This window comes from Pollicipes pollicipes, unplaced genomic scaffold (genome assembly GCF_011947565.3).
Source record: "Pollicipes pollicipes isolate AB1234 unplaced genomic scaffold, Ppol_2.1 Scaffold_6138;HRSCAF=7277_pilon_pilon_pilon, whole genome shotgun sequence".
Taxonomy (NCBI): Eukaryota; Metazoa; Arthropoda; class Thecostraca; order Pollicipedomorpha; family Pollicipedidae; genus Pollicipes; species Pollicipes pollicipes.
Genome location: NW_023596818.1, coordinates 1,117,206 through 1,145,051, shown reverse-complemented (window position 1 = coordinate 1,145,051; position 27,846 = coordinate 1,117,206). Strand labels below are relative to the sequence as shown.

The following is a 27,846-nucleotide window of genomic DNA, read 5'->3' as shown; positions in this document are numbered from 1 at the left end:
TCGGTTTTTTATGCAAATGGTCAGACTATCCCATTTACAATGTAAAGCAACTACCTCAAACTTAAAGTCGAAAAATTTAAATACCAAAACATGAATGGATGCCTTTGCTGCAGCTAAAAACTCAAGCTGCAAAACTGGTTTTGTGGCCATCTATAAGCTATGTTACACGTGGAGAAAAGAGATCGTTTTGTGGAGTATACCCACCAGTGAGTAAGAATCGCTTTTGAAATAGGGAGGGAGTGAAAAATTTCGCCGCAAAAAGACCATACGGGAGTGAAGAATTGAATTCACTGGAGTCGAAACTTATGACTCAATCAGATATGCTCCAGCAAACAAAGACATACATTTTAAGTTTGCATCGACGTAATACCATACACATGACGAAAACAGTTTCTGCTTTTAGTCTAAGTTAGGTTACTTCCGTGGAAATACGCGTTGAATTTTTTTGTAAGAACCGATGACATAATATCTGTATTTTCTGACCTCATCTTAGCAGAAGTCAAAGGCATGCCTGGTGTGTTGATTTGGTGATGTGTTGGTGTGCAGGAGTCGGAGGCTTTCTTTTCGAATGTTTTTTGCTTGATGAATTCGTTGCTGTTGTTTTTGTTGCTCAATTTCTTCGCTTTGTTTTGTGTCAAAAAATCCTGTGGAAGGGAAGCGCAAAGTGCGGCATCGAAACATTGGTGTTGCACACTTTCTGATGCTCATCACCCTGTTATCAAATTACCATTATTTCATTAATTCTGTTTCACTGTAATGGCCTAAGATTTTAAATGGAGTGTTCCACGCTTATACGGGTTTTTCAACTGAAATAACCGTCTTGAGGACCTTTTGATGCAGTCCACGGCCATGCCCTTTTAAGTATCCAAAGCCCTCTGATTCCTGAGTAACACGCCCGCGAAAGTGGGAAAAGGCTTATTGAGGGACCTTTCAGTCACCTTCGCATTGATGATGCCATAGAAACGTCATACGATCGCCGTGATATTACAGGCTGTTTTCTGCTTATGGTCACAAAAAGAATGGTCGCTGATACAAATTGCAGGATGCCAAGTTGAAAAAATCGGCGCCGAATATACGAGCCGCTACTGTCAACACTATTCATGATTTGGCGTTGAAAACCACATCGGCTTGTTGGCCGATTCGTTCTCTCTTTCTACACCTCTCTTTTGTTGATCGCATTTTGACACATGTCGTTCGCAAATGAGCCTGGTTTGTTGGGTTCCATGGCGGCTTTTTACTCCGCGATGGAACGGCGCCGTCCGGTGTCTTGGCCGTCGCCGGAGGCTGCTTGCCGACTGTCATCTGGGACCGATATCTCGACAACGCTGGGTCGCAGTGACACGGCAATGGTGGTGTACAATGCGAAGTGGTACGGTCACACGTATCACGTGGCGCGGGCTCACAGAAGGATTGCGATCACGGGTTTGCGCGAGTTGTGTCACATCTCGACACTTATGGCACGAACACACCCGGAATTGGCGCGCTTCGATGATGAATGTAGAAACGAGATGATAATGTGTGGTGACACGTGCCACATGTCATGGCGTCTACGCGTTGAGCTATGGATTTACACGTTTTTGCTCTTGAGGGCTGACGTCTTGTGATATCTCAGAAACCAGGGAATGAAGCGCGTCGAGATTGGCATGCTTCGGTAGGTGATTTAACGGGAAATCACTCAAGCGTGTACGATGTCATGTGACACATGCACATTAGCTTCGAAGGTGTATGCTGCCGATTTGGTCCATTTTTACGCTTTTCGCGTGATTTCCGGTGTTATGGCACGTAGTAACACGGGATTGGCATGCCGCGATAGGCCATTGAACGGGAAATCCCATGGTGTCACAAGAACGGGGTAGTAAATCACACGTGTTGGGCACACACGAGCCAGGAAGACGGCGTTTGCTCTTTTCCACTGGTTTACGCGCTTTGTGCCACATCGACACCCAGTGCACGGAGCCGCTGGGGAGTGGCATGCATTGATAGTGGATCGTACAGACAATAATGTTGCATGAATTGTCATGTCGCACGTGTTGCGTGTAACGCGTGCACGAGCCAGCAAGATATATTTGGTCGTAACCGGCCGTTTTTCACATTTTGCGCCACATCTCGGCAACCAGGGAACTTGAAACCGTGATGATGTATGGCTTTTACTTCGGGTAATGTATTTTGCTCTTTTGCACAGTTCTTCACGTTTTGTGCCACCTCGCTTTACGCGGGGCACGGGGCGCACTTGGGGGTAGCATGCATTAATGGGGAATCGGGCGGACAATCACGTGGAAAGATTGAAACGTCACGTGTGCGCGGGCCAGGAAATTGGTTTAACCGCTGCCGACCGTTTTTCACTGTTGCATACAATACATTGCTGCTTAATACAACGGCAGTGCGTGTTGCCGTCATTCAAAAGGCTGACAGTTGCTAGAGGGGGTAAAATCACCGGCCATGTGCCGCGATCAATCCCCAGTCCCATGGAACAGGTTCGATTGTGTTGCAGAGATCGCAGGTGAAATGCACTCTCCCGCCGGCGGCCGCCAGGGACCGCCAGCACCGCGCGCCGCCCGCGGCAGGGTCCTTTTCACACTTTTCGCGATATCTCGGCAACCAGGGTACCTAAAACCGTGACTCAAGCTGCAAAAGATACATCATGAAAGTTTCTAGATTTTACATCAGTGCAGCGAGGCAAGCATGCAAACGCTTGTATTTTACTGAATATCTGACGTGTTCTACAAGTTCTCTTAAGTTGCTCTACCATGAATCCCCGTTGAGACTATGTCTTGGAGGGAGCTCGCTTTGAAATGCTCTGTTTTAACCCAAAACCTATGCGGAAATTGTGAGAAAACCTGCAGTTGGATAGTCCCGCGGGCTGTGAGAATGTGGGATTACGCTTATTTGACATTAGTGTGAATCAGGCGCTTGAAATGGTTGTGGATCCCTGGTGGTGTTTGCAAGTGACTTGTATTGATCTTGATGTGATGGAGGTTGTGCGTGCGAGGTTTGTACGTATGAGATATGGCATTGCTTTGGGATTCTTTACGTCTAATGATTCCCAATAAAATGTAATATATTGATACCCGCCTCTATATTTATGTTTGCGTTTGAACACGACAAAGTTGTGATGCCAGCAAAATAAAAAAAAAAACACCAGCAACCAGCGTTTTCTATGCTGTAGGGGTGTACAAAGCAATTTGCTACTTCAGTATGTTGCCAACATTTTGAACCTATTGAGCTATAATAGCATGTAATTAATCCATTGTACTCTGCGTGCAATTATATTATCAATTCATTTTGGCAGTAGGGGCAGGTCCGTGCGGCTCATTAATGCACATGCTTGGTAAAAGCTTGCATGATACAGCGGTGCAAAATTGTATTTCTTTAACAACTCTGAAAATGTGGTGCTGTATTATGTCGATTGCACACGCCACTGTCTCGACAAATCTTGTATGCAGGCAAGCATTCTATGCATTTCGTCCATCTAACCATAACTACATGCTCTTTTCATGTCTCTAGGCATGCGCAAGGTGAGTGTTGTGAGCACGCCCAGCCAGCCCGGCGGCACAACATGCTGTCCCTGCCGTGTCGCGGCGCGGCCTCGGCCGAGCCGTGAAATGCCACCTACCGCCGCGGGCGCTGACCGCCGTCCCGTGGCGGACCGCACGGGACGCGTGGTAGGTGCGTGTATGCAAGCTAACTTATGAGTGGCAGTTCACCCGAACTAAATATTAGGTCGTGCCTGCCTGGTATAGCAGGGGCATGACGCCACTGGACTCGGTACAATACAGATCGCCGCGTCGCTACACGTCTCTCCCTGACTGAGCTGAGCAAAACCGCTGGACGAAGACATCACAGTGAGCAAGTTTGGCGTGCCATTTCACTACACATAATACTTCCGTGCAAGCAAAAGACATTTTTTTATCTTTGTCGCTTATGTTTTGTGGATTCACAAAACAGGCTGAGCAGGTGATGTCGCTTATTGGTGTTGTGCTTTGCTGAAAGTGATTTGCATCTTGTATTATGTGATTTGGGCCAGTCATATGTCAGATGCGGAGTGGAAACAAAAACGCACGTTTGACCAATCTTTTCATGATGAAATTTATTATGAAAGCTTTCTTAAAGGGATATTAGGAAACAAGGTCAGCATGTTTTCAGTGTCATTTCACCACGTGTAAAATTTTCCTGTTGTTTTTTAGTGAAGCAGCCTGATGGCTGCAGCATGTTGCATAACTGTGGAAGTGAACGATGTGTTTGCATCTTTCTCACTTGCGTGTTGTGGATTCCCAAAACAGGATGAGCAAGTGATGCCACAAACACAGTCCACAAACAAACAATTAATCCGCCACCCAACACAGCCCTCGCGACGAGAATGGCCGGTTGGCGTCAGCTTTGGTGTGTTTCGAGGTAATCCTTTAGGTCTGGCTGCCAGATGCTGCCAGGTGCTGCTGCCGTCACAAAACCATTCCATGACGCCATCAGAGAATGACGTGATGGGGCGCATATTTACAAACCTTGAAATTTTGCTACTTATCGTCGTTTTTGAACCTTGAAAGCTTACCAATAGCTACAAGTAGGCTTTTTCCATCATATTTGATACCTACGTCAATATCTTCAAATGCGGAACATTCCCTTTAAGGCAGAAATTAAACTTCAGGCGCAAGACTTCGTGCGGTGTGGGTGAACTCGCGACTGCCTAGCTGGCGGTCATTGCCGCTCAGCTCGAGGTCACGCCAGCTCACGACTACCTTCACCCAGCTCACGGCTGCCGCCGCCCAGCTCACGACTACCGTCACCCAGCTCACGGCTGCCGCCGCCCAGCTCGATGCTACCGCCACTCAGCTCACGGCTGCCGCCACTCAGCTCACGACTGCCGCCACTCAGCTCACGACTGCCGCCACCCAGCTCACGACTGCCGCCACTCAGCTCACGACTACCGTCACCCAGCTCACGACTACCGTCACCCAGCTCACGGTTGCCGCCGCCCAGCTCACGGCTGCCGCCGCCCAGCTCATGACTACCGCCGCCCAGCTCACGGCTGCCGCCGCCCAGCTCGATGCTACCGCCACTCAGCTCACGGCTGCCGCCGCCCAGCTCGGTGCTACCGCCACTCAGCTCACGGCTGCCGCCGCCCAGCTCGATGCTACCGCCACTCAGCTCATGGCTGCCGCCGCCCAGCTCGGTGCTACCGCCACTCAGCTGACGGCTGCCGCCGCCCAACTCACGACTACCGCCGCCCAGCTCGATGCCGCCGCCATCCAACCCGCTGCCGCCACCGCCCAGTTCAGTGCCGCCACCGCCCAGCTCGGTGCCGCCGCCACCCAGCTCACGACTACCGCCGCCCAGTTCGGTGCCGTCGCCACCCAGCTCAACGCCGCCACTACCCACGGCCACGCCGGTTTGGGTTTGATGAGTTTTTGACAGCGCAGGCAGTGGATGGTACAGCGTGTAGGCGTGTTTACGTATTTTGTGTGCATTTTTGTGAAATTGTGAAGGTGCCGCAAATCCGTGCTGTCGAAGTCTCGACCTTGTTATGATACATGTTGCGGATATTTTCTTTTGTAATGTGGAAACTTTTTCATTTTCCGATTAGAGAATCATGAAAATATAATGTTGAAGTGAAAGGTAATTCCCAATGAAAGAGATAATGGAATAAACGTTGATGACACTGCGATGTGTAAAAATGGCGCTGGAGTAACCGGCTCTGGTTACACATCGACGGCCAGGGATGCCTACACTTGCTCAAGCCGCTGCAAGTGATACCTAGAAAATATGCAGAACTTTTAAAAGATATCATGGTTACCATAGCATGGTTATGTTAACGGTGACTTAACATGCTTGCGGCCATTCTCGAGGCAAAACTGGTTGGTGATTCCAGCAGTGGTAGCCAGGATTATGTAAAAAAACGTGAGGGACTGGCGGCGAATGCCGAACAGCTTGGGCTACAACACTGCCGGTCAAATGGTTCGTGACGCAGTTGGCATGCAGTTTCGGTAATCGAATATCAGGTAACAATCCATCCCTATTTGCTCGTGAAGACGGTGCTACCGAGCACACTCGGTGTGACATGCCAGTCAGTCCAGCAATGCCAGTGTATCAGCTGACTATGCTCCCTGTCCGTATGTGAGCGCTGCCGAGTGCCTTCCGCGGTTCCATTGGTGGCGGAGCGAGTGAAAGTTTTGTGAGCTGGCAACACCATGTATTGATACAAATATCAGGAACATTCAGTGACTAGCGACACGTTTCGTAATCAACTAATAAGCATCAAGACACCTAAATGATTCAGAAGACGATCATTGCGGCGGTCATATCCTTGGAGGCGCCATAGTGTGATAATTTAATAATGTAGGTAAATAATTGAGCTCGTACCGCAATGGCTCATTATGAAAAGCGACAGCGTTGTAAGACGATGGATTGGTTGACATATTCCGGTGACATCCTTTGACTAGTTATGACCGGACATGCTCAACCTCAAAAGGCAGTTGGTGTCGATGTTGTGAAAGTAAGGGCGTGTTGATGCCGGTACCGTGGAACAAGAGCCAGGTCATATTAAGAACATAGAAATTCGAGCATGTACCGTTTCCTAAACCCTCCAGAACATGAACATTCGTATGGCTGTTACAGCCACGTCCCGCGAAGTATGCAAACACAGCGAAGTCATCCCGAAACGACAGCAACCCTGGGGCTGTTGACAAAAACAACTGACACCTTCCGGACTCGAAGCACGTAATTTCTTAGCGTGTGACCGGCGGCAGTCGCCTGGTCCGGGTGACACCCGCCCGTCCGGCCGAGTCCAGCGCCTCCTGACGGCGCCCACACCGGAGTCCGGGCCCGGCGCGGCTCACGTCTGGCCGGAGGGCTGGTCGGCCCCCTCGGCCAGCTGGCGGTGCCGCTCCTGACGCCGCTGCTGATCCACCGTCGGCAGGTCGGTCGACTTGCTGTGCTTGCGGCGCCGCACCAGGCAGAAGATGAGCGCCACGATGAGCAGGATCAGAATCAGAATCGGGATCAGGATCGCCAGGACCAGCCCGGCGGATCCCAGCAGCGGTCCGAAGGCTGCGGCAGGGGACAGAAGACGCTCACATATCTGGCGAACAGTGGAACTAGCTTACAGTAATTTGGTATTTAAACGCTTGTCGTTTTGCTACGATTCATGTTTTCTGGCCATCTAGCCACATGATAATTGTTAACGTCATGCTTCATTAACACAATCTTGCACCCAACAGATGTGTTAATGAAACCACATGCTATCTATGGGTGAGTAATGCAATGTGAATATCATTACCAATACATACATACTACAATAGACAAGCCGTGTGATGTGGAGCAGAACAGTGGCCAGAACCTTGCTTTCGCCGTATAGAGCGCCAGAAAGCTATCAAACTCACAGACGTTGCCCAGGTCCATGACACATGTGCCAATGTTGCCCAGTCGGTCCACCACCGTGATGTTGGCCTTGGGGTGGCAGCACGAGGCCCGGTACGTAGCCTGCATCTGCTGGATGCCCACCACGAAGCTGTCCGTGGTCAGCTGGCCGACGTTCCGCGGAAACACGTGCACCTCGTGAATGCCTGCCGGTGCGCGGGGGGCGTCAGCACCGGCGACGGGACAGAGCGGACCTGGACGGGGTGCGCGGGAGGCGTCAGCACCGGCGACGGGACAGAGCGGTCCTGGCCCGGGTGCGCGGGAGGCGTCAGCACTGGCGACGGGACAGAGCGGACCTGGGCGGGGTGCGCGGGAGGCGTCAGCACCGGCGACGAGACAGAGCGGACCTGGGCGGGGTGCGCGGGAGGCGTCAGCACTGGCGACGGGACAGAGCGGACCTGGGCGGGGTGCGCGGGAGGCGTCAGCACCGGCGACGGGACAGAGCGGTCCTGGCCCGGGTGCGCGGGAGGCGTCAGCACTGGCGACGGGACAGAGCGGACCTGGGCGGGGTGCGCGGGAGGCGTCAGCACCGGCGACGGGACAGAGCGGACCTGGGCGGTGTGCGCGGGAGGCGTCAGCACCGGCGACGGGACAGAGCGGACCTGGGCGGGGTGCGCGGGAGGCGTCAGCACTGGCGACGGGACAGAGCGGACCTGGGCGGGGTGCGCGCTGGAGATGCGCCCTCGTGATGTAGTCTCTGTACTGATGCGTAACTATCCCGATATTGTCAGCTTGTTTTCAGCGTGATCATAATGTGTCAGCTCCACCGTCGTGCGCATTCCGTAGCTGTTGTGTTATTAGCATCTGCACCGTGGCAGCAATGCCTACGATGGTGTCATCAGTATCTATCCTAATGTTGTCATCAGTATATGTCCTGCTGCTATCACAGCTTGCCTTTAACGCTACGGGCGCCGGTTTCGGAATTCCCGGCACCTGTCTAGACGCACATATCACCAGCTCCGGTGTCACCAGAACCAGCTCCAGTGTCACGAGCACTAACTCATTTGTCACCAAGACCTGCCTCTGCACCATCAGTACCTGCTCCGGAGTCGGAAGCCACAATGTCAACGGACCAGAGGCGTTCCTCGCAGTCGTCCTCGGTCAGATAATCGCCGCAGTCCACGTCCGCCCCCGGCTGAACGGTGCAGGTCGGAGCGGATGAGTCCTCCTCCTGCAACCAGAGCAGCACGGTCGTCACATCAGGTGCAAATTAGCCGACCATCATCACTTCCGGTGCAAATTAGCTCGATGATCATCGCTTCCGGTGCACATTAACCCGACGATCGTCACTTCCGGTGCAAATCAACCCGAGGATCGTCACTTCCGCTGCACATTAACCCGGGGATCGTCACTTCCGGTGCTTCCCAGGAGCAGACAGTCGTTACATCCAGCAGGCGGAAGTCAGATGGTCCTCGCATCTATACTCGCCGGAGATATGACCTTCCCATCTGTCAGCGGTCACGTGACTGTCATCTGGCACGGGATTCAGATGATTTTCACGTCTGTGCTCAGCAGTCATATGACGGTCACATCAAGCGCGCAGAAGTCAACTGGCTGTCACAAGAACGGCACATTAGGCCAGCTGGACAGCATATGCTGCCTACATGGGTAGGATTCTGCGATGTGGTTGACACCGCCATTTTGTTTTGAAGAAGGCAAGTTCCTTTGTTTTTCCGCGTCCTGGGCATGAAGTCGGTGTGAACATTGTTATATTTGGGTTCGTTTGGGTTGCGGTTATAACATAAGTTCACCTACATTACGTGGAGTTCATTGCATAATAAGGCCACGACTTTGTACACATTTATGAGCGTTTATTTCTATAGAGGCACAACCAAATCGGCCTGTGTAATTCAAAAGACGGAAGCGAGTTGTTAGCTCCAACTCACCTGGCTCCAAGCTTGTTCCAGCGGTCAGTGTGTTGCCCAGCCTGGCGGCACGTCAGTGGTGCCGCCACCCGACCTCACGTAGCTGACACGATGAGCGTGTGAAGCGCTGTCGCACCTGCCCGAGCACGGTGGGCGTCTGGAGCACAGTCTCACCTGCCCCAGCACGGTGAGCGTCTGGAGCACAGTCTCACCTGCCCGAGCACGGTGCGTGTCTGGAGCACAGTCTCACCTGCCAGAGCACGGTGCGTGTCTGGAGCACAGTCTCACCTGCCCGAGCACGGTGCGTGTCTGGAGCACAGTCCCACCTGCCCGAGCACGGTGCGTGTCTGGAGCACAGTCTCACCTGCCCGAGCACGGTGAGCGTCTGGAGCACAGTCTCACCTGCCCGAGCACGGTGGGCGTCTGGAGCACAGTCTCACCTGCCCGAGCACGGTGCGTGTCTGGAGCACAGTCTCACCTGCCCGAACACGGTGCGTGTCTGGAGCACAGTCTCACCTGCCCGAGCACGGTGAGCGTCTGATGAGCGGCCGCCCCGTCCTCGAGCGTGGACACCATTGCGGAGAGCTGGACAGTGGCCGCGTCTCCGGGCCGCGCCTCGGGCGGCACGTAGTACCGTAGCGTCACCAGCCGGCTCTGGCGCGGCGGCAGCACCAACTCCGTGTCGCTCAGCGATTGCACATACCTGGCGGCGTTGGCGGGGCGCGGTGTTAGCCCTGGCGTATGGGTGGTGCGGGGCTGGGGGTGGCCGGCGCGCCCTGTGAACGGCGCCGATACCGAACGGTGGCCCAAGAAACGAGGGTGCACTTGACGCTGGGACTGCTGGCCGTGGGTGATGTTTCTATGTCATCCTATCGTTATTCGAGTCACAAAGTGCAGCCTGGTATGCTGTGCTTTGATTACTGAGCTCGCTCGCCGCGTCCCGTTTCGTTCATGGGCGGGCGTACTCTTCGTTCACAAATCGTCAAAAGTTTGCGTTCAAGACAATTTTGCGTACTCCTAGTCCATGAGTTATTAATGGTTGGCGTTCAGTGCGATTTTGATCCATGCGCTCTTCATCACATATGATTCGTTCACATCCCCTCCCCCACCCCCAGCGAACACCGCTTTGTCGACAACAGCCCGTCAGCGCACGCAAAACGCATCACCGGAGACGTGTCCCTGGCATTCCGTGGTCTGGCGCTGATGTGCGTCTCACCCCATGTCGTCGGTGGCGTGCAGCTGGAGCGTGCGAGGCTGCTGCAGCTCGTTGGTCAGCACAAACTCGATATTTCCGGTTTCTCCGGGACGAGCCGCGCCCACCTCGGGTCGCACCGCGGTCAAGGTCACGGCCGAGGTGGTGACGCGCAGCAGGGCCTCGCGCTCCCACCGGCTCCCGTCGCGGGCCCGACCCTTCACCTGGTCACCGAGAGCACGCGTTAGCTCACATCCGAAGGTGTGTCAAGTGACAATGGAACGCACGTCAACGCGCAGTGGAAGGCTCATCTCTTCACAGCGGAACAGGCTAACGCATACACGCGTACTTTGGGCCTGTACTCAGCCCAGAGTCACGGGTGTCAGTTTGTATCCTTTAAGATGGACCACTGTGCCCCCCCCCCATATACAATGCGGCCCAATGGTGGGTTTGGCCGCTCCAGCCTTTTGAAGCCTAAATGCATGACAAGAGGAAAACATGAAATATTGGAGCTCAAAATTGTACTAGTTCCACAAAATATTTATTGTAAATGCTTCTCGGAAAAGGAACAAAGAAAGTGAAAATTATGCGTCCATGTTCAGTTGAGTGCAGCTGACTGAGGTAATCATTCTTTTCGAGCTATCTTATCGTTTCCTGCATGCTGCATGTTTTTAATTACAAGATTCATATGTGTTGCAACCTCCGGTCTATTTTGCAACATTAAGTTGGCTGATTGCAGAAAGCTGCGCTATTTTTTCACATCTTATCTGAAAACCCGTAGAATGTTAGAAACCGAAAATGTGACCAATTTATGAACCGTCCACGTTCGGAAGAACTCCCGAAATGTGTTGAGCTGCAATTCAACGTGAATACTCGATGGGTCAGTCATGGAAACCGAACGATCGACACCATACGACTAAACCGATAGCGACATAATTTTCCGACAATGGCCACCAAAACAACACCAGTCGTACCAGGGGCCCACACACCAGGGGCCCACAGTGCCGAACAAGAGCTCTGTATTGACAAAGGGCCCGGAGTCGGCCTCGGGCTGTGTTCGACGGGACCCGCATAGGTGCCCGAAGGTCCCCTCGAGACAGCCGGTGAAAAGCCCGAGTGAGGGCCAAAGGGATGGCTGTACGTGACATTAAAGGCCTCAACACACAGGACCGGGTCCTCAAATGTCAGTCAGAAGGCCTCTTGCGCCGATTGAGACACCCTGAGACGATGCGGGCATCTATTTCCGTTAAAGACGAGCTACACCGAATAATCGGCTCCGTATCGGTCCGAGCCCCGGGGCTCACTTCCCAGGCAGGGATAAGATCGGTACCCGTGATTTACATGGGTTAGGACTCCTGAATCAGTGAAGGCCCCTGCGTCGTTCAGGGACTACCGTGTCTGACAGTGGTCCTGTGTCGGCAAAGGGCCCAGTCGGCCAAGGAAACGTATGCTGACCAGAGCAGGGTAAAACATATGCTGAAATAGGATGGAGGGCCGGCCCCAGCCTTCCATCCCATTTCAGCCAAGGGTACGTTATGCCGAACAGCACACTTGGTACCGATTATAGAACACCCGCGTGGGTCAAGGGACTTTCTACGTCAACAAGGGTCCCAGCGTCGATCCAGGGCCAAAGTCCCTGCGTAAGGGCCTCCGGTGTAAGGCAGGCAACCAATGCATGATTGATACCTCCAAGGGCTTGCGTACCGACCACGGGACCCCGCCCCGTGTGGCCAGTGTGACAGCCGGCATGCACCCAACGCTTGAACAGAATGAGCCTTCAGCCCTTGACCTGTAATTATAACGTGCCCCGAGTGTGCTATCCAAAAGCCCCTTGCCCAGAAAGGGTAAAATGTTTTCTTAGTGTGCAATAGGACGGATCAAAGTGAGGTCAAAATAAAAAGGCCGATGCAGACGACGACGTTCATTCTTGTTCCTGAGAACCGAATTACAAAAAAGGATTGCGTTTGCGTGATCGCAATCTTAGAAGCAAGAACACCGATGGTCGTGGGTGTTTCCATCAAACCGAGCGGCGCTGGCCGCTATAGCTGCCACCGGGCGGTGGTCAGCGCCTGGCGCAGGAGAACAAACATCGTGAATTAATGCCTTGGAAAATCTTTGAAAATCCATTCGTACGGTGCAAAAGTTAGACTTGGGCAAGTAATTCACCAGTATCGTCTTGAATCAGATAAACAACGACAGTAGCACGGAAACAGAGATTTCGTAATTATCTGTCTAGTTCCGCCACCAAACTCCAACGCCGGTCTTCGGTGCTTTGGACGGTAATCCGTTCCTTTTACGCATACAAAATTCCACAGCTGTAAAATGCTTCCGGATAATCTTAAAACGTAAGAGTTGATATTTTAAGGCATTCAAAGGTAGCTACTTAACAAACGTCAACATTTCTGCCGCCCGCTGTAACGCGGGACATCGAGTTTTTGTTCCTAAAGCTTGTGAGCGTGCATAGTGAAAACTACATCATAAAATTCTTCCATCAATCGATTTTGGACGAATTTTATAATGCAAAATTTTGTTCCGTGATAATCTACAATCTACGTTCAATATCATCTACGTTTGCAATGTCTCTGTATAACACACAAATTTCGGCAAAGTTCCCAAGCCCTAACGGCTTAAAAAAGAGTTCATTGAAACACTGTTATATGAAAAGCACAGGTAGTTTCTTATATACAGTCATCTAACGCCTGGTTCCTTCACTTTATAAAGTTCAAAAATACAAACAGAATTATTTTTCCGGTGCATTCTGGGTTCTGTTTCATTTAAAGAAGGAATCATATATCAATCAAAAATATGCGAAGAAAATTCGTGCTCCTCAAAATCAAGTGGGCCACATACGGTGATTTTCTGGGGGTTGGGGGAGGGGCACTTCCCCAGGATGGGCCCTTTTGTCAACCCTGTGCCAAGACCACGGCTCCAAAACTCTGACAAGACTGTGACACCAAGACTCTGACAGCGGCCAGGCGCCGGTGAGCGCATTGGGCGCAGAGTACGCGTACACGAGCACAATCGCATGTTCTCAAAGGAGCCATCCCAACTAGAAATCCCGTTTTAATCAATCTGCGTTGCGCTGACATTGACATGACGGACATTTCATTTGCCACAGGATAGAACTGAGGCGTATGATGTTCACGGTCCATTCAGAGGCAAAACAAGAGGGAACAGCGTTCCCCAGAAGTACAGCAGGCTTACACTCATATTTATTGAAACGAGGAGGGAAAAGGAATTTTCAACAGTAGAGCATCTGTCTGATCATATTTGATGAAAGGTTGATGACCATTTCCTGAAACGACGAATGGTGTGGTGCTTATAATTTGTTTTACATAAACTGTAATGCGTATGCGTTGTCGATGAAATTTTGTGTGTCGCTAACCTTTGTCGACAACGGGTTGCATTAGATAAATATACCGTGGAAATTGTGAAGAACTTTCTTATGAGTACATGAACAACGGCACGTTGAATTACGCAAGCACGCAATGATAAATTATGCGCAGAGTTTTCTTTTCAGAATGCAGGAGAGGAGTGCAGCTGCATTCTCTTAGCTTCACAGATCAGGTGCGTTTAGCAGGAGCTGATGCCAACTGTCGGGAACTCCACCCTAAGTGATTCCTGTGGCCGGCACACCAGCTTCAAAATGCATACTATAAGTGCAGCCTACAATATATATATATATATATATATATATATATATATATATATATATATATATATGCGTGCGTGCGCGGGTGCCTGTGTTTGTGTATTTATGTACATTTGTTCTATTTTAATGATAACCGGAGCATAGGCGGACGAATTCAGTTAAGTTTTTCACAGGTGTTCCGTTATGGCAACCTCCACAACTCTGACCCCTCAATCTCTTAAGAAATGTGCCACGTGCTCAGGGCCGTGGTGACCGTAACCCTAACACTCATGCAGCGGCCATCCCACGCCGCATCTGTGACGCATCTGTCTGCGCCGAAGCACATCAGCGCAGAGAGCACGTGAGCAGCAGAAGCAGCCGCAGACTTTCCTAAAACTCGTCGAACCTGCTGGATCGGTACGACGGGCTGGCCAACGCATCGAAGCCAGCCCTACCGCCACTGCCGCGCTCAAACCCCGGCGGCCGGGCTGGCTCCACCGGAGCGGCGTGTCCGCCTCACCCGCAGTTTGGCCGGCAGGCCGAGCAGCGCGGCCGGCAGCGGCAGGTAGGCGTCCCAGCGGGGCGCCATGTCGTACGGCAGGTCGGCGATCGCCGCGCCGGCCAGGTCCGTCAGCCGCACCTCGTCCACGTCACGGAACGGCTGGTCGTCGGTGCTGACCAGCTGGAGCAGCACGTGAGGCGGCGGGCCACCCTCTGCGCCGACACCAGGCGAGGGTGACCCAGAGAAGTAGTGGGAGTCACGCTGCTTTTGGGATCAGTTAGCGCATGCGCGCTGCGGAGCCTGGCTCTCTGCATCGAAGACAAGCTTGAAAGCGCACGTGAAATTAAAATGGTCGAAACAGTTAGATAACAAATACAGAACGGGAATGATCAATCAGTTAGCAAACCGGTTGTTGATTGCAACATTAGTTCAATAACATCAAATGAGACTCATGTATATTGTTAATACATAATGCTGCGTAATCGCTTGCCAGAAAGCTCGTCGTCACGCTTCCACAAGTAGCCCCAAGCGGCAATGGACGCGTCGTGAGAAAACTCGCCTGCAGCTGTGACTTACGGTTGCCTGTAACGAGTTTGCCGCGGGCCACCTGCATTCCCGGATGTGTGACTCCCTGGTCTGCCAGGACCACCACCGAGGCCCGGATGTCCAGGTTTGTGACAGCTCTGGAAAGGACAGAGGCCGTGACAGCTCTAAAAAGGACAGCCGGCCGTTTATGCATGGTTGGAAACAAGTGCACAGGGGAGGAAAACTGTGACTGTGTGGTGCGATGTAGGACACGATACACCTGGGTGCTTGCAAATCGACAGAATAATTTGGGATTGCATAAGGTCAGCCAATTGCTCGGGGTTTCTCGAGTTACTTGGGACAACTTCGAATAAGCAGCAGGCTTCTCGAGTCTGATAGCTGATCTGAGATCGAAGCGAGATGCGCAAAGAATAACGTATCTGACGGCAGCGTGGACCCGACAGCTGACCTGACGGCGATCTGGGCCCGACAACTGACCTGACAGCCACATAGACCGGACAGCTGACCTGACGGCGACCTGGGCCCGACAACTGACCTGACAGCCACACAGACAGGACAGCTGACCTGACGGCGATCTGGGCCCGACAACTGACCTGACAGCCACACAGACCGGACAGCTGACCTGACGGCGACGTGGGCCGGGTAGTAGAGGTCCGGACTGGCCAGATCTAGCCTCCAGTCGCCTCCCACCGGCTCGTCCAGCTGCAGCACGTGCAGACTGGCAGAGCTGATGACGGCTCGTACGAGGGCGGCCGACGGCCGGGCGTCCTCGGCAGCCGACGGCGGCAGCAGCAGGTCAAACCGGGCGCCGCGCGGCGAGGCCAGCTGGGCCGAGGTCACCGCCCCGGTCAGCACCACCTCCAGCTGCGACACCGTCTGGTCCACGGCGAACGTGTAGGAGAAGGTGGGGAAGCCGACGTCGTACGCCAGCAGGATGGTGGCCTGGCAACAGACAAGCGCGAGTCGCATGTTTAAGAGCACGAACGCCCCATTGGGGACGTGGCGGGATATCCGATGGCCTAGCACGGCACCACGCACATTTGTTTTCTGTTCGCACCGCTTTTGGCGTTGTTTTTTTTGTATTGTTTTACTTGTCACACGTTCGTCGCTGATGCATTACAGTTACAGGTTGCTGGCCGGCCACATTAGATGCCGAACCTGAGCTGCCAGCAATGACAATTTGGATGTTTACATTTGTCGTTTGAAACTGCTGTTCGGCAACACGAATGTAGCCATGGTATTTACAACTCCAGTACCGACAAGCTGCATTGCACTCATCGCAGAATGTTTATTACAATGCTGCAAATAAGCCGGCAGCACAGTAGACTTACTCCATCCCCCCCCTGGCTGTTTATTTGCCTGCACATTTCTCCGCCCACGGAGCAGCAGGAGGACGACTCCCACCTTTGAGTTGTTGGCCGCCAGATCCAGCATCTGCAGCACATCCGCCGCTCCAGCCTTGTCGGCATCGACCAGGATTCCCCCGGACGACCTGGTGACGTTCCTGTACAGCTCCAGCGGGTCCAGGAACAGGCCTCGCCGGTCGGCTTGGCCGAGGGGGCCGGTGCCGGGCACCGGTGCCGGACCGAACACGTTCGGAAGTCCGGCGCCGTTGGTGAGAATCAGGTTCACCTGTGAACGGGCCGTTGAGCCGTTTGCGTCGGGTCAGCGGAGTCAGAGCCCTGCGCCTGATCAACAGAAACGGCTAATTCGATGCGGATATCTTGACAACAGCTTTGCCTCAATGAGATTACATTGGGTGGTGCTCAAATCATGTACTCAGTGCATCAATCATCATGCATCAATGTACTCAAGCATACCAAAACATGGATACAGCATACGCAAAGCCTGATCTTCGCAGAGTGGGGAGTGTTTTGTCCATTTTAATTTTTTTAAAGGAACGATTTCAGCGTCACGCAGGCAAACCAAATTTCCTGCATGGCATAAACTACACCGCATGTTTTCACTGCACTTATTTTTACGTGTCATCCCATTTTTTTACTAACGTGTTTGTTCATGTTCATGCAAGCACCATGCCGTACGTTAAGTACTTGACAAAATTCGGTGACGAACGGGGCGCGTGACCCGGTGGCCTTCTGCTTTCAATCCTTCTTCCAATACGCCCTGGTAAAGCTAGATGAGAGTTGAGTTTCCAGCTGGATCTCATTTTAAAAGTTAAGCACCGTGCTCCAAGATGATTCTTGACAACAAGAGAAGAGCGGATAGCACATTCACTTCAAGCATCTAGTGATATGCACGGAAATGTCTCCCAAAACCGCCCCTAAATGACGTAAGAAGCTCCAATTGCTGTACCTCAGTGTTTTTTTGCGTGTGAAAACCTTCCAAGGCACAGGATGTGCTTTTACTTTAACGGCTCAGGACGCAGTTCAAAAAGACGTTTGACGTCAACATATGACTCCCTACAGCATAATGATTTAACACAGATGCCTCCGTTGTGACCTTGATATGGATTTGATATGATGTCACACAGTTCAGCACTCGCTTACACCTACGGCTAAAAAAGGGATCGGTTGGATGGCGCAGTTCAAATAAATTATCCACGCTGTGATGCCTTAATTAAGGGCTGCATGCTTCGAGCATTGCCTTTTGAAATGGCATCAAAGATAGCTTATTCTAAAGCGTCGTCACTTTGTGGGTCGACCTACGAATTCTCAGGATCAGCTCCTCACGCCTTCAGCTGGTATGGGCCATAGCTCAGCGGGATTGGAGGTAACAACAGTTTTTTAACAATCATACACAAAGGCACTCAACCTCCTACAGGCAGCACCGCGCGGGTGCCGATGTTAGGCAGCAGCGGCCGGCAGGGAACAGGAGCCGGCTGGGAACAGCAGCCGGCTGGCAGCAGGGGCCGGCTGGGAGGGGCAGCCGGCTGCTGCCTTACCCGGGACTCAGTGTCGGCCAGCATCTGCAGCGCCGGCAGGTGGTAGGCGGTGTCGCCCGGCGCCCGATCTGTCACCAGGTAGATATTGCTGCCGGTGGGCGCCGTCTCGGCGGCCGCCAGCAGGGCGGAAAGGCCCAGCCGGCCGCCGCCGCTCAGCGCCGGCGCCAGCGTCTCCAGCTGACGCTGGAACTCTGCCGCGCTGCCCGTCACCCGAACCGGACCAACGCCTGCCGGTGCAGACCGCCGTCAGCCGGAGTAAATACAGAACTCCTTCACCCGGACCAGACCACGCAGACCGTCACGCAGCGCCTGGACGCAAACCCTGTCACCCGGACGGAACAGACCTCGTCACCGAGACCAGATACAGAACCCCGTCACCAAAACCAGATATAAACCCCCGTTACCCAGACCAGATACAACCCCCGTCACCCAGACCAGATACAGACCACCGTCACCGAGAACAGATACAGACCCCGTCAACGAGACCAGATACAGACCCCCCTCACCGGGACCTGTCCAGACGGGGGCAGCAGGACGACGGCGACACTGCCGCGACCCCGCAATACACCAGGAATGACGCGGCTGGGGACACGGCCACATGCGAGATACGTCACGATCACAGATAAGAAAAGCCGACAAAGGTTATCGCGATAAAGCTGCCGAGACGAGATTATTCCCATGTCAAAATATAGGAAATACTACCCATCCAACGGACATTGACATGGCTGCCGCCACCATTGCCGTAGCGGCCTCTCCACTCATGGCCATGGTCACACGGGGTAATGGGACGGGCGCCGGCGTGGGTGTGATTCGGTTCGCGCTGGCCATGCCCTGTCATGAGGCAAAGACCTGAGCGTACTCCTTACAGAACCACAGTGCTTCTAAGCAGCAGTGATTCATACCTGACGACGGAAGCGCCTGCAATGTTGACAGCCGTTGACCCCTGAACCGCATACAGGGGGCCGACCGCCCTGAATCTGATATACCTGCAGCGAACCCAGCGCGCCCGCTCACACCGCAGCGACTATGGACCCCGCCATTGGTGCAGGAACAGCACCCATGCAGGGCCTCATGATCGGTCGGCGGCGCCGCTTGCTGATGCCGCTGAAGGGCGCGACCACTCACCTACACCACTGAAGGGGACGATCACTCACCGATACCGCTGAAGGGGACGAGCACTCACTGACGCTGCTGAAGGGCACGAGCACTCACCGACGCCGCTGAAGGGCACGAGCACTCACTGACGCCGCTGAAGGGCAAGGGCACTCACCGACGCCGCTGAAGGACAAGGGCACTCACTGACGCTGTTGAAGGGCAAGGGCACTCACTGACCCCGCTGAAGGGCACGAGCACTCACCGACACCGCTGAAGAGCGCGAGCACTCACCGACACCGCTGAGGAGCACGAGCACTCACTGACGGCGCTGAAGGGGACGACCACTCACCGACGCCGCTGAAGGCACGAATACTCACTGACACCGCTGAAGGGGACGAATACTCACTGACACCGCTGAAGGGGACGATCACTCACCGATACCGCTGAAGGGGACGAGCACGAAACAGACGGGCTGGAGCCGGACGGGGGCCTGCGCCAGGCGCGCCGCCAGCTGCCGCAGCACCGCCAGCTCCGGCTGCATCGAGTCGCTGACGTCCAGCGCCAGCACCAGACACTGGCGCGGCGACAGGCCCAGCAGCCAGTCGGCCCGCTCCTCGCCCACGGCCGCCAGCACCGCCGAGATGTAGGCCTCGGACGCCTGCGGTGGGCAGGTCACGGCCACGGACCGGTCACGGCGGGCTCGGTGGGGGAGAGGGGAGGGGGGGGGGGAGAGGGGCGAGTGGCATGGCTGCTGTCATGGCATTTTACGGTGGTGAGGATTAACTATGACTTGGATAATTTGGAAAATTGGTGTAATGATAATCTTGAAAAGCTATGGAAGGGAATGTTGCACATTTAAAAATATTGAAATAAGTATCAGATATGATAAAAGAAACTCACTTATAGCTCTTAGTATACTTTTTAAGTGAAAAAGACTGCTCTAGACAACACACGTCTCTGTTTAGTAAATATGCTCCTCAGTGCGTTGTGGTTTGATAACGTTATCGTACCTTTCACAACTTGATTAAGAGCCAATTGACGGCCGTCATACCAGGAAATCGCGCTCACGAACGCCAGATCTCAACGCCTCGGCGATCTTTTCTTTTTTGGGGGAAGGGGCTTGATCGCCGCATGGGTTAGGAAATGGCTAGATTTGAGTAATGTGACTATGATGTCACAAATGCAGAGGTGACTTTGAAATACTCTCCCCGGTGTATCTTCCCCTTTTCAAGGGCGTGTAGCCCAGTAACTAGAGTGGCTTAGGTCTTTAGAAGGGCGGGATTGTGAGCAGCACCGCAAGGTCTTCAAAAAGGCTATTTCAGTTCAAAATCCCATGTAAATGTGAAACATTCCCTTTTACCTTCATTGGGCATGCATCAAAAGATTGCTGATCAAAAGACATTCATTGTTTGTACAACAGGCAATATCAGCAAATTTTCAGCCGTGCTTAGAAAAGTAAAGATCGCACCTTATGAACGTAACGCACGCAGGGTACGAACATTGCTTTCCTCGGTGCTCGGTATGCTCGGTATGCTCTGCTCGCTCCACGCTACGGCTTCCTGGAGCGGCGCCCGGCTCACCTGGACGGCGAACTCCGCGGCGCGACTGTGCGCGTAGTGGTGCGGTGAGAAGCAGGGCGCCAGGCTGTCCTTGCTGACCCCGCCAATGGCCGGCTGGGTGCGACTCGAGTCTCCCACGCCGCCGTGGCTACACTTGCCTGCGGGCGAGAGGCGGAGCGTGGGCGGACCGCCAGAGCAGCGGGCTGAGGTGCTGCCGTCGGCACACGCGCTAACCCCGCGCGGTCTACAGGGGGAGCCACGCGCCGAGGGTACATCACGCAGGCGCCGCAGCCAGCGTATGTGCAGGAATCGCTTGGAAGGCAAGGGAGGGGAGGAGCACAGATACAATAGTGCTTGCACGTTTCTGGGAAACCCCAACGTGAAGCCCGCTGTGACGCATAAACAGACCTGAGTCACAAAATGGGTTGGCTTTTCCAGTTTCGAGAGATTCTTAACCGCCGGCAGCTAGGTTGGCTCCAAATGCGTGGCAAAACGTTAAAAAGTACAACCCCGGCTGCAACGACTCTCGAACTGTTTAGTAAAGTGACTGATCTCGACACCGGAACGACAGACGACAGCGCCCCAACGAATGTCGGAAGAGCCCACACCCTCACGATCGTCAAGATGGTCGATGTAAGCTATTGTGCTCTGTTGGTCGCAACAGCCGACCGGTCAGTGAGAGTACACTCCACGGCCACAGAGTGCACTCCACACCCAGAGTACACTCCACGCCCACAGAGTGCACTCCTCACCTACAGAGTACACTCAACACCCAGAGTACACTCCACGCCCACAGAGTGCACTCCGCGCCCACAGAGTACACTCCACGCCCACAGAGTGTACCCCACGCCCACAAGTGCACTCCACGCCCACAGAGTACACTCCACGCCCACAGAGTACACTCACACCACACTCCACACCCAGAGTACACTCCACACCCAGAGTACACTCCACGTCCACAGAGTGCAGTCCACACCCACAGAGTACACTCCACACCCAGAGTACACTCCACGCCCACAAAGTGCACTCCACGCCCACAGAGTACACTCCACACCCAGAGTACACTCCATGCCCACAGAGTGCACTCCGCGCCCACATAGTGTACCCCACGCCCACAAGTACACTCCGCGCCCACAGAGTACACTCCACACCCAGAGTGCACTCAACGCACAGAAAGCACACCTCCACGCCCAGAGAATGTATCCTGCGCCCACAGAGTACACTCCACGCCCACATAGTGTACCCCACGCCCACAAGTGCACTCCATGCCCACAGAGTACACTCCACACCCAGAGTGCACTCAACGCACAGAAAGCACACCTCCACGCCCAGAGAATGTATCCTGCGCCCACAGAGTGCACTCCACGCCCACAGAGTGTACCTCAACTTCCACGGAATGCGCCCCGCGTCCAGTGGATGGGTCTACCTCCAGGGGGCCAACTCCAAAACAGCGCCACCTAGCTTCTGCCAGCTGAACAGGAGCCCACCCTGGCGTCGCAGTCTCCCACCTCGGTTCTGCGGTTTGGTGACGCTGGCGCCATTGATGCGCTGTCCGCTGAGGTAGCCGGACGTCAGCCTGCCGTCGCGGATCACGTTGTTATAGCAGGTGCCGTCCGCCTGGTCGCAGTCCACGCAGACGACGTCGTTCTCCTCGGCCGCGGCGCCCACATCCTGGCCCGGAATACCTGAGGCGTGGGGCTATGTTTGCTGACCTGTGATTCGAGGGCATCGGACTGAGGCGCGATATCAGGGAACGAGTCTCCCGATAGCTTGAAAAAGAAAGCTTTGATGACTCTCAGGCTGTGCACGTCACCGGTCCTTGCCCTTCAATTATCAGTTGACCGAACAAGAAAACCCAAAACACCAGGTGAACACATTCTTAAATTTTCGATGTCAACGAGTCTAGATATCCAGTCACATCACTAAAGGTGTACGTTTTTCTTTTTCGTTAAATTTTAATCTTTTTTTGCCGCCCTCTCCGTTCGGAGACGCATTGTCGTCACCATGCGTCTCCTCCTGAGTGTGGTCAAACAAACCATACTTGCAGACCCCGTGCGTTCCTACCGAGCGCAAAGTTGATGCCGTTCCGCCCGAGGTCGACCCAGCTGGAGTGACTGTAGAAGTCCTGGATGGCGTTCAGCTGCAGCCCGAGCAGCCTCAGCGCGCCCGCCGCGCGGCCGCCCGACACCAGTGACGTCACCAGCTGCTGGTGTCGCACCTGCAGCAGCTTCTGAGCCTCCTTCAGCTGCTCCGCGTCAAAATGATACCTGTTGACGGCAGTGTGCGCTCCTTAACAGCGGCGATGTCGGCAGACTCTCGTGACCGGCAGCCTAGGCAAAAACGGCGAGCGCGGGCGAGTTAGCGCCCTGTTGGTTTTGCGATTGTTCGCCGAGTAAATGTTTGCTAACGCTTATGCGCTTAGCTCAGTGCGTTAAATCGCAAACTTAATTGCCCACAATTCGCGTGTTTTCCGTGGCGATTAGTAGTTATTAGTGCAAGTGATCGTAAACGCCGGTATTTGCGTAACAAATGTCGCACGATGTTCCTAAAACACCCGTAGTGCGTAGTCGCAGTTCGCAATCAAACTACTAGGAATCCTGGACCGTTCGTTGTTGTCGCAGGTGCCGCCAACGGTCTCACAGCTGCCTTAAAAAGTTGTGAAAATTTAAAGCAGTGTATCTGTGGGTGTCAAAATTAAGCGGAAACAATCTCATCGGGGTATAAAAAGGCTGCATGTGAAGCCTTTCAAACAATTAATTTTTAAGATATGGTTCATTGCAATGGATCAAATTTAATTTCGATTCATAAGCCAATTAGTCTCTTTCGGGTGATGGACTCGTGCACGGCTCAGTCTATTACAACACGGAGATTTACTGGCATTATTTACATCAGTTTACCGTGTTTGAGGCCCGGTTTAACAAACATGTAAAATGTAGCGTGTTTGATGACACTCCCGACTTCTTTGATTTATAATGGACCCAATCTTAACCCATTTCATTTCAGCCTTCCCCTCTCTATAGCCTTGCTCTACTCATGGACAAACCTCGAGCCGTTGTCCCCCCCCCCCCCCAACCACCCCCACCCGTCTCGAGACCCGGCTGCCACCCGCCTGATCCCGTAGCTGCTGCTGGCCGCCGGGCGTGCCTCGCCACTGACCTGGGGTCAATGCCGGCAGCACCGCTGTCGGCGCGCGCCACCTGGTCGGCCAACAGCTCGGCCCGCGCCGCGAACGCCACGCCGGCGCCCGTCGCGTTTCGACCGTACAGCTTGATGAACACGTTGGCCACCGTGTCGAGCTCGTCCGGACCGTAGTTAATGCGTCTGTCGTTTGCGAGCGCGCGAAACCGGCGCACGGCGGCGCGCTTCATCGCCTCGCGGGTGATGTTGCGGTGCGTCCAAGTCTGCTGGACGGGCGCCTCGAGGAGACACTGGAGCAGGCCGGTACCGGCCAGTGCCGGCGGCACGGGGCTGGGCAGGAAGGCGCGCGCGCCAGGCCGCCAGGCAGAGCAGGGCGACCGAGGCGGGGAGAGCGAGGCCCATGGCGGCGCGGGGGACAGCCTGCCGCAGAACGTCAGTTTAAGTAGCTGCTGTCTCCCAGCTCACCACGATGCGACTCAGCATGTCGAAACCCGTGTGTGTGTTGGTCTGATGTGACATTTCCGCGATTATGTTCACGGTGTTGGCCTGGTCATCTGGGGTTGTCAACCGCGTGCGCCACTAGGTACGCGGCTGATCTGACATTCCCGATGGCTTCAACTTTCGGGGATTTAGACAGGTCACGAAAGTATAGTCAAAAGATAGGCTAAATATTGGCACGACGTGACAATTACAACTTCGAGGAAATCTCCTTGAATATCGATACGCCCCGAACACGTGAATCGCAATCCCATTCCACGTCCCATATCAAATGCATATAAATTGCGTTTGGCGTGGTCTAGCGTCCACCGCCGGCTTGGTCCGGTAAACCCACACCTTAACCACTCGAGAAAACCCCCGACGTATCGCGACCATCCATGACCAGCGCTCTCCCACTTACCCCAGGGGTGCCGGTCAGACGCGGCGACGCAACAGGTACCAACGGCCGCCCGGCGCCGAATGCGTGCCGCCAACCGGAACCACTTCCAGTCGCTTTATCGCGGCGTACGGGGGCCGAGCAGTGTCGATTGTCGGGCGCCGATCTGAGGCGGACTCGGCTGTTTGTCGCAGGAAGTTACACCAGCGCGTAAAGCCCGGCGAGCCCGAAGGCCGCCGGGGCGCCAGATGCTGCCGTAGCGAGTCACTTCCGGTCCGATGACGCCCGGCTTGACTCAAACAGGTCACAAGAAGGCTTCTTCAGCCGATGTCGGCAGCCCGGACAGCCAGTTTATCGATCTCCGAGGTTAGCTCAATGGTTTCGATGACGGCGGTGCGGCTGGTTGGCGAAGAGCGTTTGATGGCATTGGTTGAGTGGCAAATATTTCCTTTCGCTGCTTTCACTTTCCACTCGCACCGATAAATTACGAACTGGGAGCTGAAGAACTCATGCCGTCTGTGTGTGTTGACAAAAGACCAAATATTCATTGGTAGCGCACCTATTGCAAGCGCCGCGAGCGCCGGCCAAGCGAGCCTCAATGCCATCTAAGCGGGAATTGTGTAACTCCATTGGTCCGGTCCGGCCTGGTCTGCGACCGTACTTTTGACCGCACTATTGACGGGGCTACGTGTGTGCTATCACTGGCAGTACCGCCATGTGGCGTTCAACGAACGGTACTGCATTTGTAAACCATTATGCCGTGATGTTGTTCACGCACTTGCATGCAAGCTGTTTGATCAGGCGAGTTTTACTGCAAAATTGCCACAACATTACATAATTGCACTACCTCTTATGCGATATCAGTATTACCTCACGTGGGAAGCAGAAAATTTTGAAGCTTCCAACAAGCTGAAGGAGGCACTACGAAACCAATATATCAACAGCCTGCCGCAACAGCGACACAAATCCGACACGTTCGGACGGGGAAACGGACAGAACAATCGGTATGACGAGAGCGTGAGCGGATGTGTGTGGTCGGTGGGCCACGCCCCTGAGCCCGCACCATGACACGACCAGTGGATGTCTGCCATCTTCACCTACCGCTAGAATGTACCCTTTACGAACCACTGCGCCTTCGCAGTACTGTCCGACGCATTGAATGAAACATTCTACAGCTTACATAGTGAGGTGGCGTCAAAAGTTCATACACACACACAAGCGTGAAGTCAGTTAAATGTTATCTGTATCTACTCAAAGCATTTTGTTTTTCATGACACCTAGTTTACCCTGGACGTAAACGTTCTCATCTCGTCGATTTCATTGATTTCAATTACCAGGTCATGTTGTATCTTGAGCAATCACAGCCTCAGGACAAAATATTTGCATGTTTGTTTGTGAAAGGTAAACACCAGGGAGCTAGAATAGCTTTTGAACTAGCGTGGGAGTGAAAAATTCCATCGCAAAAAGACCGTACGGGTGTGAAAAAATCAAGTCACAAAAGATGGAACTTATAAAGCTCAGTTATAAAGCTCAGTTATATGATAAAGCTCAGTTTTGGCTGGTTTCAACTTTCATTTTTATTCAGTTCTTTTGGGCATGCTTGTTGACATCAGACAAAGTTAACAACACACGAATCAAAACACTTAAAATCACTTTGAACAACTTATTTTGATTGCCATGGTTAACCTATGTCAAGAGCAATAATGGGTGTGCCCCACAAACCAATTGCTCTTCTCCAAAAGTAACATGACTTTTAGATGACCATGCCAGTGTTGCTGCATGCCTTTTCCGCTGCAGCAAAAGTACCTATTTGGGCTTGTTTATTCATATTTAATGACAAAGTTTGAGGTGTTGGCTTCACATTTTAAATGGAATGGTCTGACTATTTGATGCATACTAATATTTAACTCATATTATAATTGCCATGCAGCTTAGAGTGTCCTTGTGTTAAAAATATAGTGTATATACACAGTACAATAATTTGCCAGTCAGCAAACCATGACAACTGTAGAAAGCACCTGCTTAAAGCAGCCATGAGAGACCGCTTCAAGAAATTTGGGGCAAATAATCAGGAATATGGAACAAAATAAGCCCATTGCATGCCCTGTGGCATCATAATTTGTCTTATGATAAAACTCTATGGATTATAACAGAAAATGGCTAACTCTGGTTACCAATCATGTGTTGAAAGCAGGTAAGGTAAGCAATTTCTTGGTCCACAGGAGACTTACTGGCTTCTTCCTGCTCCCCCAAAACAAAAAGTCAGTTCCTTTTGCATGGTCTGCTGGCAGACAGTCATCCCACTCACCCCCCAAATATGAATATCAATCATGCCCACCAACCTACGAGATTAAAATGCGAGACAAGTAAGAGGTGTGCATCATAAACATCTGCAGAGGACAGGATTTCGGCATCAAACACTACCGTATTAGCTGCCTCAAGTTTGTCCCAAAGCTCTGTATGGCAGCATTAGGATAGCCTTATCAGGTAGCCTGATGAGTTAAACACTCGAAAGGGTTAGATGGATCATAATTGAGCACCGCCATAAACCAAGAAAACACTTAACCGAGGGTTTAACAGGGCAAAAATGGTTGTAAAAATACGTTCCGTGCTTCAAATTGTCTCCTTCATTCCCTGTGAATTGTTCACTCTTGGGTGCATATTAAACATGTTTGGGCGACTGGCGAATTAATCCAATTTATATGTGAAATACGTACAAGTTTGCAGTTGGAGGATCTTGCAGAGAACTTGGTCAACATTTTAAGCAACAGATGGTACCTCTAAAGGCAATCGAAAAGGAAGGAAGAATAAGGTGATGTCACACTCGCATGATACCAAGAAAAACGAAAGTAGCTAAATCAATATGATGCTTTCTGGAAAATTTTGTAATCAGCTGATTTAACTTAAAATATGTTAACACGAGTGCTCAGATGATTATATTCATCTTGTAAATTCCAAATTTCTTCAATTTTTCACTCCTGCATTTCGGGAGTGATGCAATTTAGTGGTCAAGTTTCCTCGGGAAAAAAGAGATAAGTGGACTAAAATTCTCTACCAAGCATTACTGGTGTTTGCACCAGGCTCTGCTTTCGTGGTGTGGTGGTGAGACAAAAAAGGGGATGCGTGAAAACC

The 27,846-nt window shown here is 52.8% G+C and overlaps 2 protein-coding genes across 2 annotated transcripts; both read right to left on the bottom strand.

Annotated features, from left to right (window-relative positions):
* Positions 1–6,176: 6,176 nt before the first annotated feature.
* LOC119106030 (uncharacterized) lies at positions 6,177–18,193 on the bottom strand. The gene is made up of 10 exons (XM_037229624.1): positions 18,049–18,193; positions 16,551–16,778; positions 15,769–16,088; positions 15,177–15,283; positions 14,619–14,812; positions 10,492–10,691; positions 9,792–9,978; positions 8,449–8,581; positions 7,374–7,556; positions 6,177–7,041 (listed from the first exon to the last, which is right to left on the bottom strand). Exons 1-10 carry the CDS (start codon positions 18,070–18,072, stop codon positions 6,827–6,829), a joined length of 1,791 nt encoding a protein of 596 aa, XP_037085519.1. The 5' UTR covers positions 18,073–18,193; the 3' UTR covers positions 6,177–6,826.
* Positions 18,194–18,254: 61 nt separating this feature from the next.
* Positions 18,255–24,359, bottom strand: LOC119106029 (von Willebrand factor A domain-containing protein 7). Its single transcript, XM_037229623.1, has 8 exons — positions 24,306–24,359; positions 23,859–24,130; positions 22,767–22,969; positions 22,211–22,387; positions 20,724–20,860; positions 19,740–19,801; positions 18,555–18,630; positions 18,255–18,275 (listed from the first exon to the last, which is right to left on the bottom strand). Exons 1-8 carry the CDS (start codon positions 24,357–24,359, stop codon positions 18,255–18,257), a joined length of 1,002 nt encoding a protein of 333 aa, XP_037085518.1.
* Positions 24,360–27,846: the final 3,487 nt, after the last annotated feature.

Bases quoted from the DNA above. Each gene is read 5' to 3' on its own strand.
- LOC119106030 (XM_037229624.1), bottom strand. From the start codon at position 18,072: ATGCTGGCCGACACTGAGTCCCGG. The intron at 8,582-9,791 runs GTGAGACTGTGC...CTCTGGTTGCAG, and splicing joins CGCTCACCGTGCTCGGGCAG to GAGGAGGACTCATCCGCTCC. The intron at 7,042-7,373 runs GTGAGTTTGATA...CCCCTGCCGCAG, and splicing joins CATGGACCTGGGCAACGTCT to CCTTCGGACCGCTGCTGGGA.
- LOC119106029 (XM_037229623.1), bottom strand. From the start codon at position 24,359: ATGTCACATCAGACCAACACACACACGGGTTTCGACATGCTGAGTCGC. The intron at 22,388-22,766 runs GTAGGAACGCAC...CCCACGCCTCAG, and splicing joins CGGCATCAACTTTGCGCTCG to GTATTCCGGGCCAGGATGTG. The intron at 18,631-19,739 runs GCTGGGCCTGTC...CCGTGTCCCCAG, and splicing joins GAGGAGCGGGCCGACTGGCT to CCGCGTCATTCCTGGTGTAT.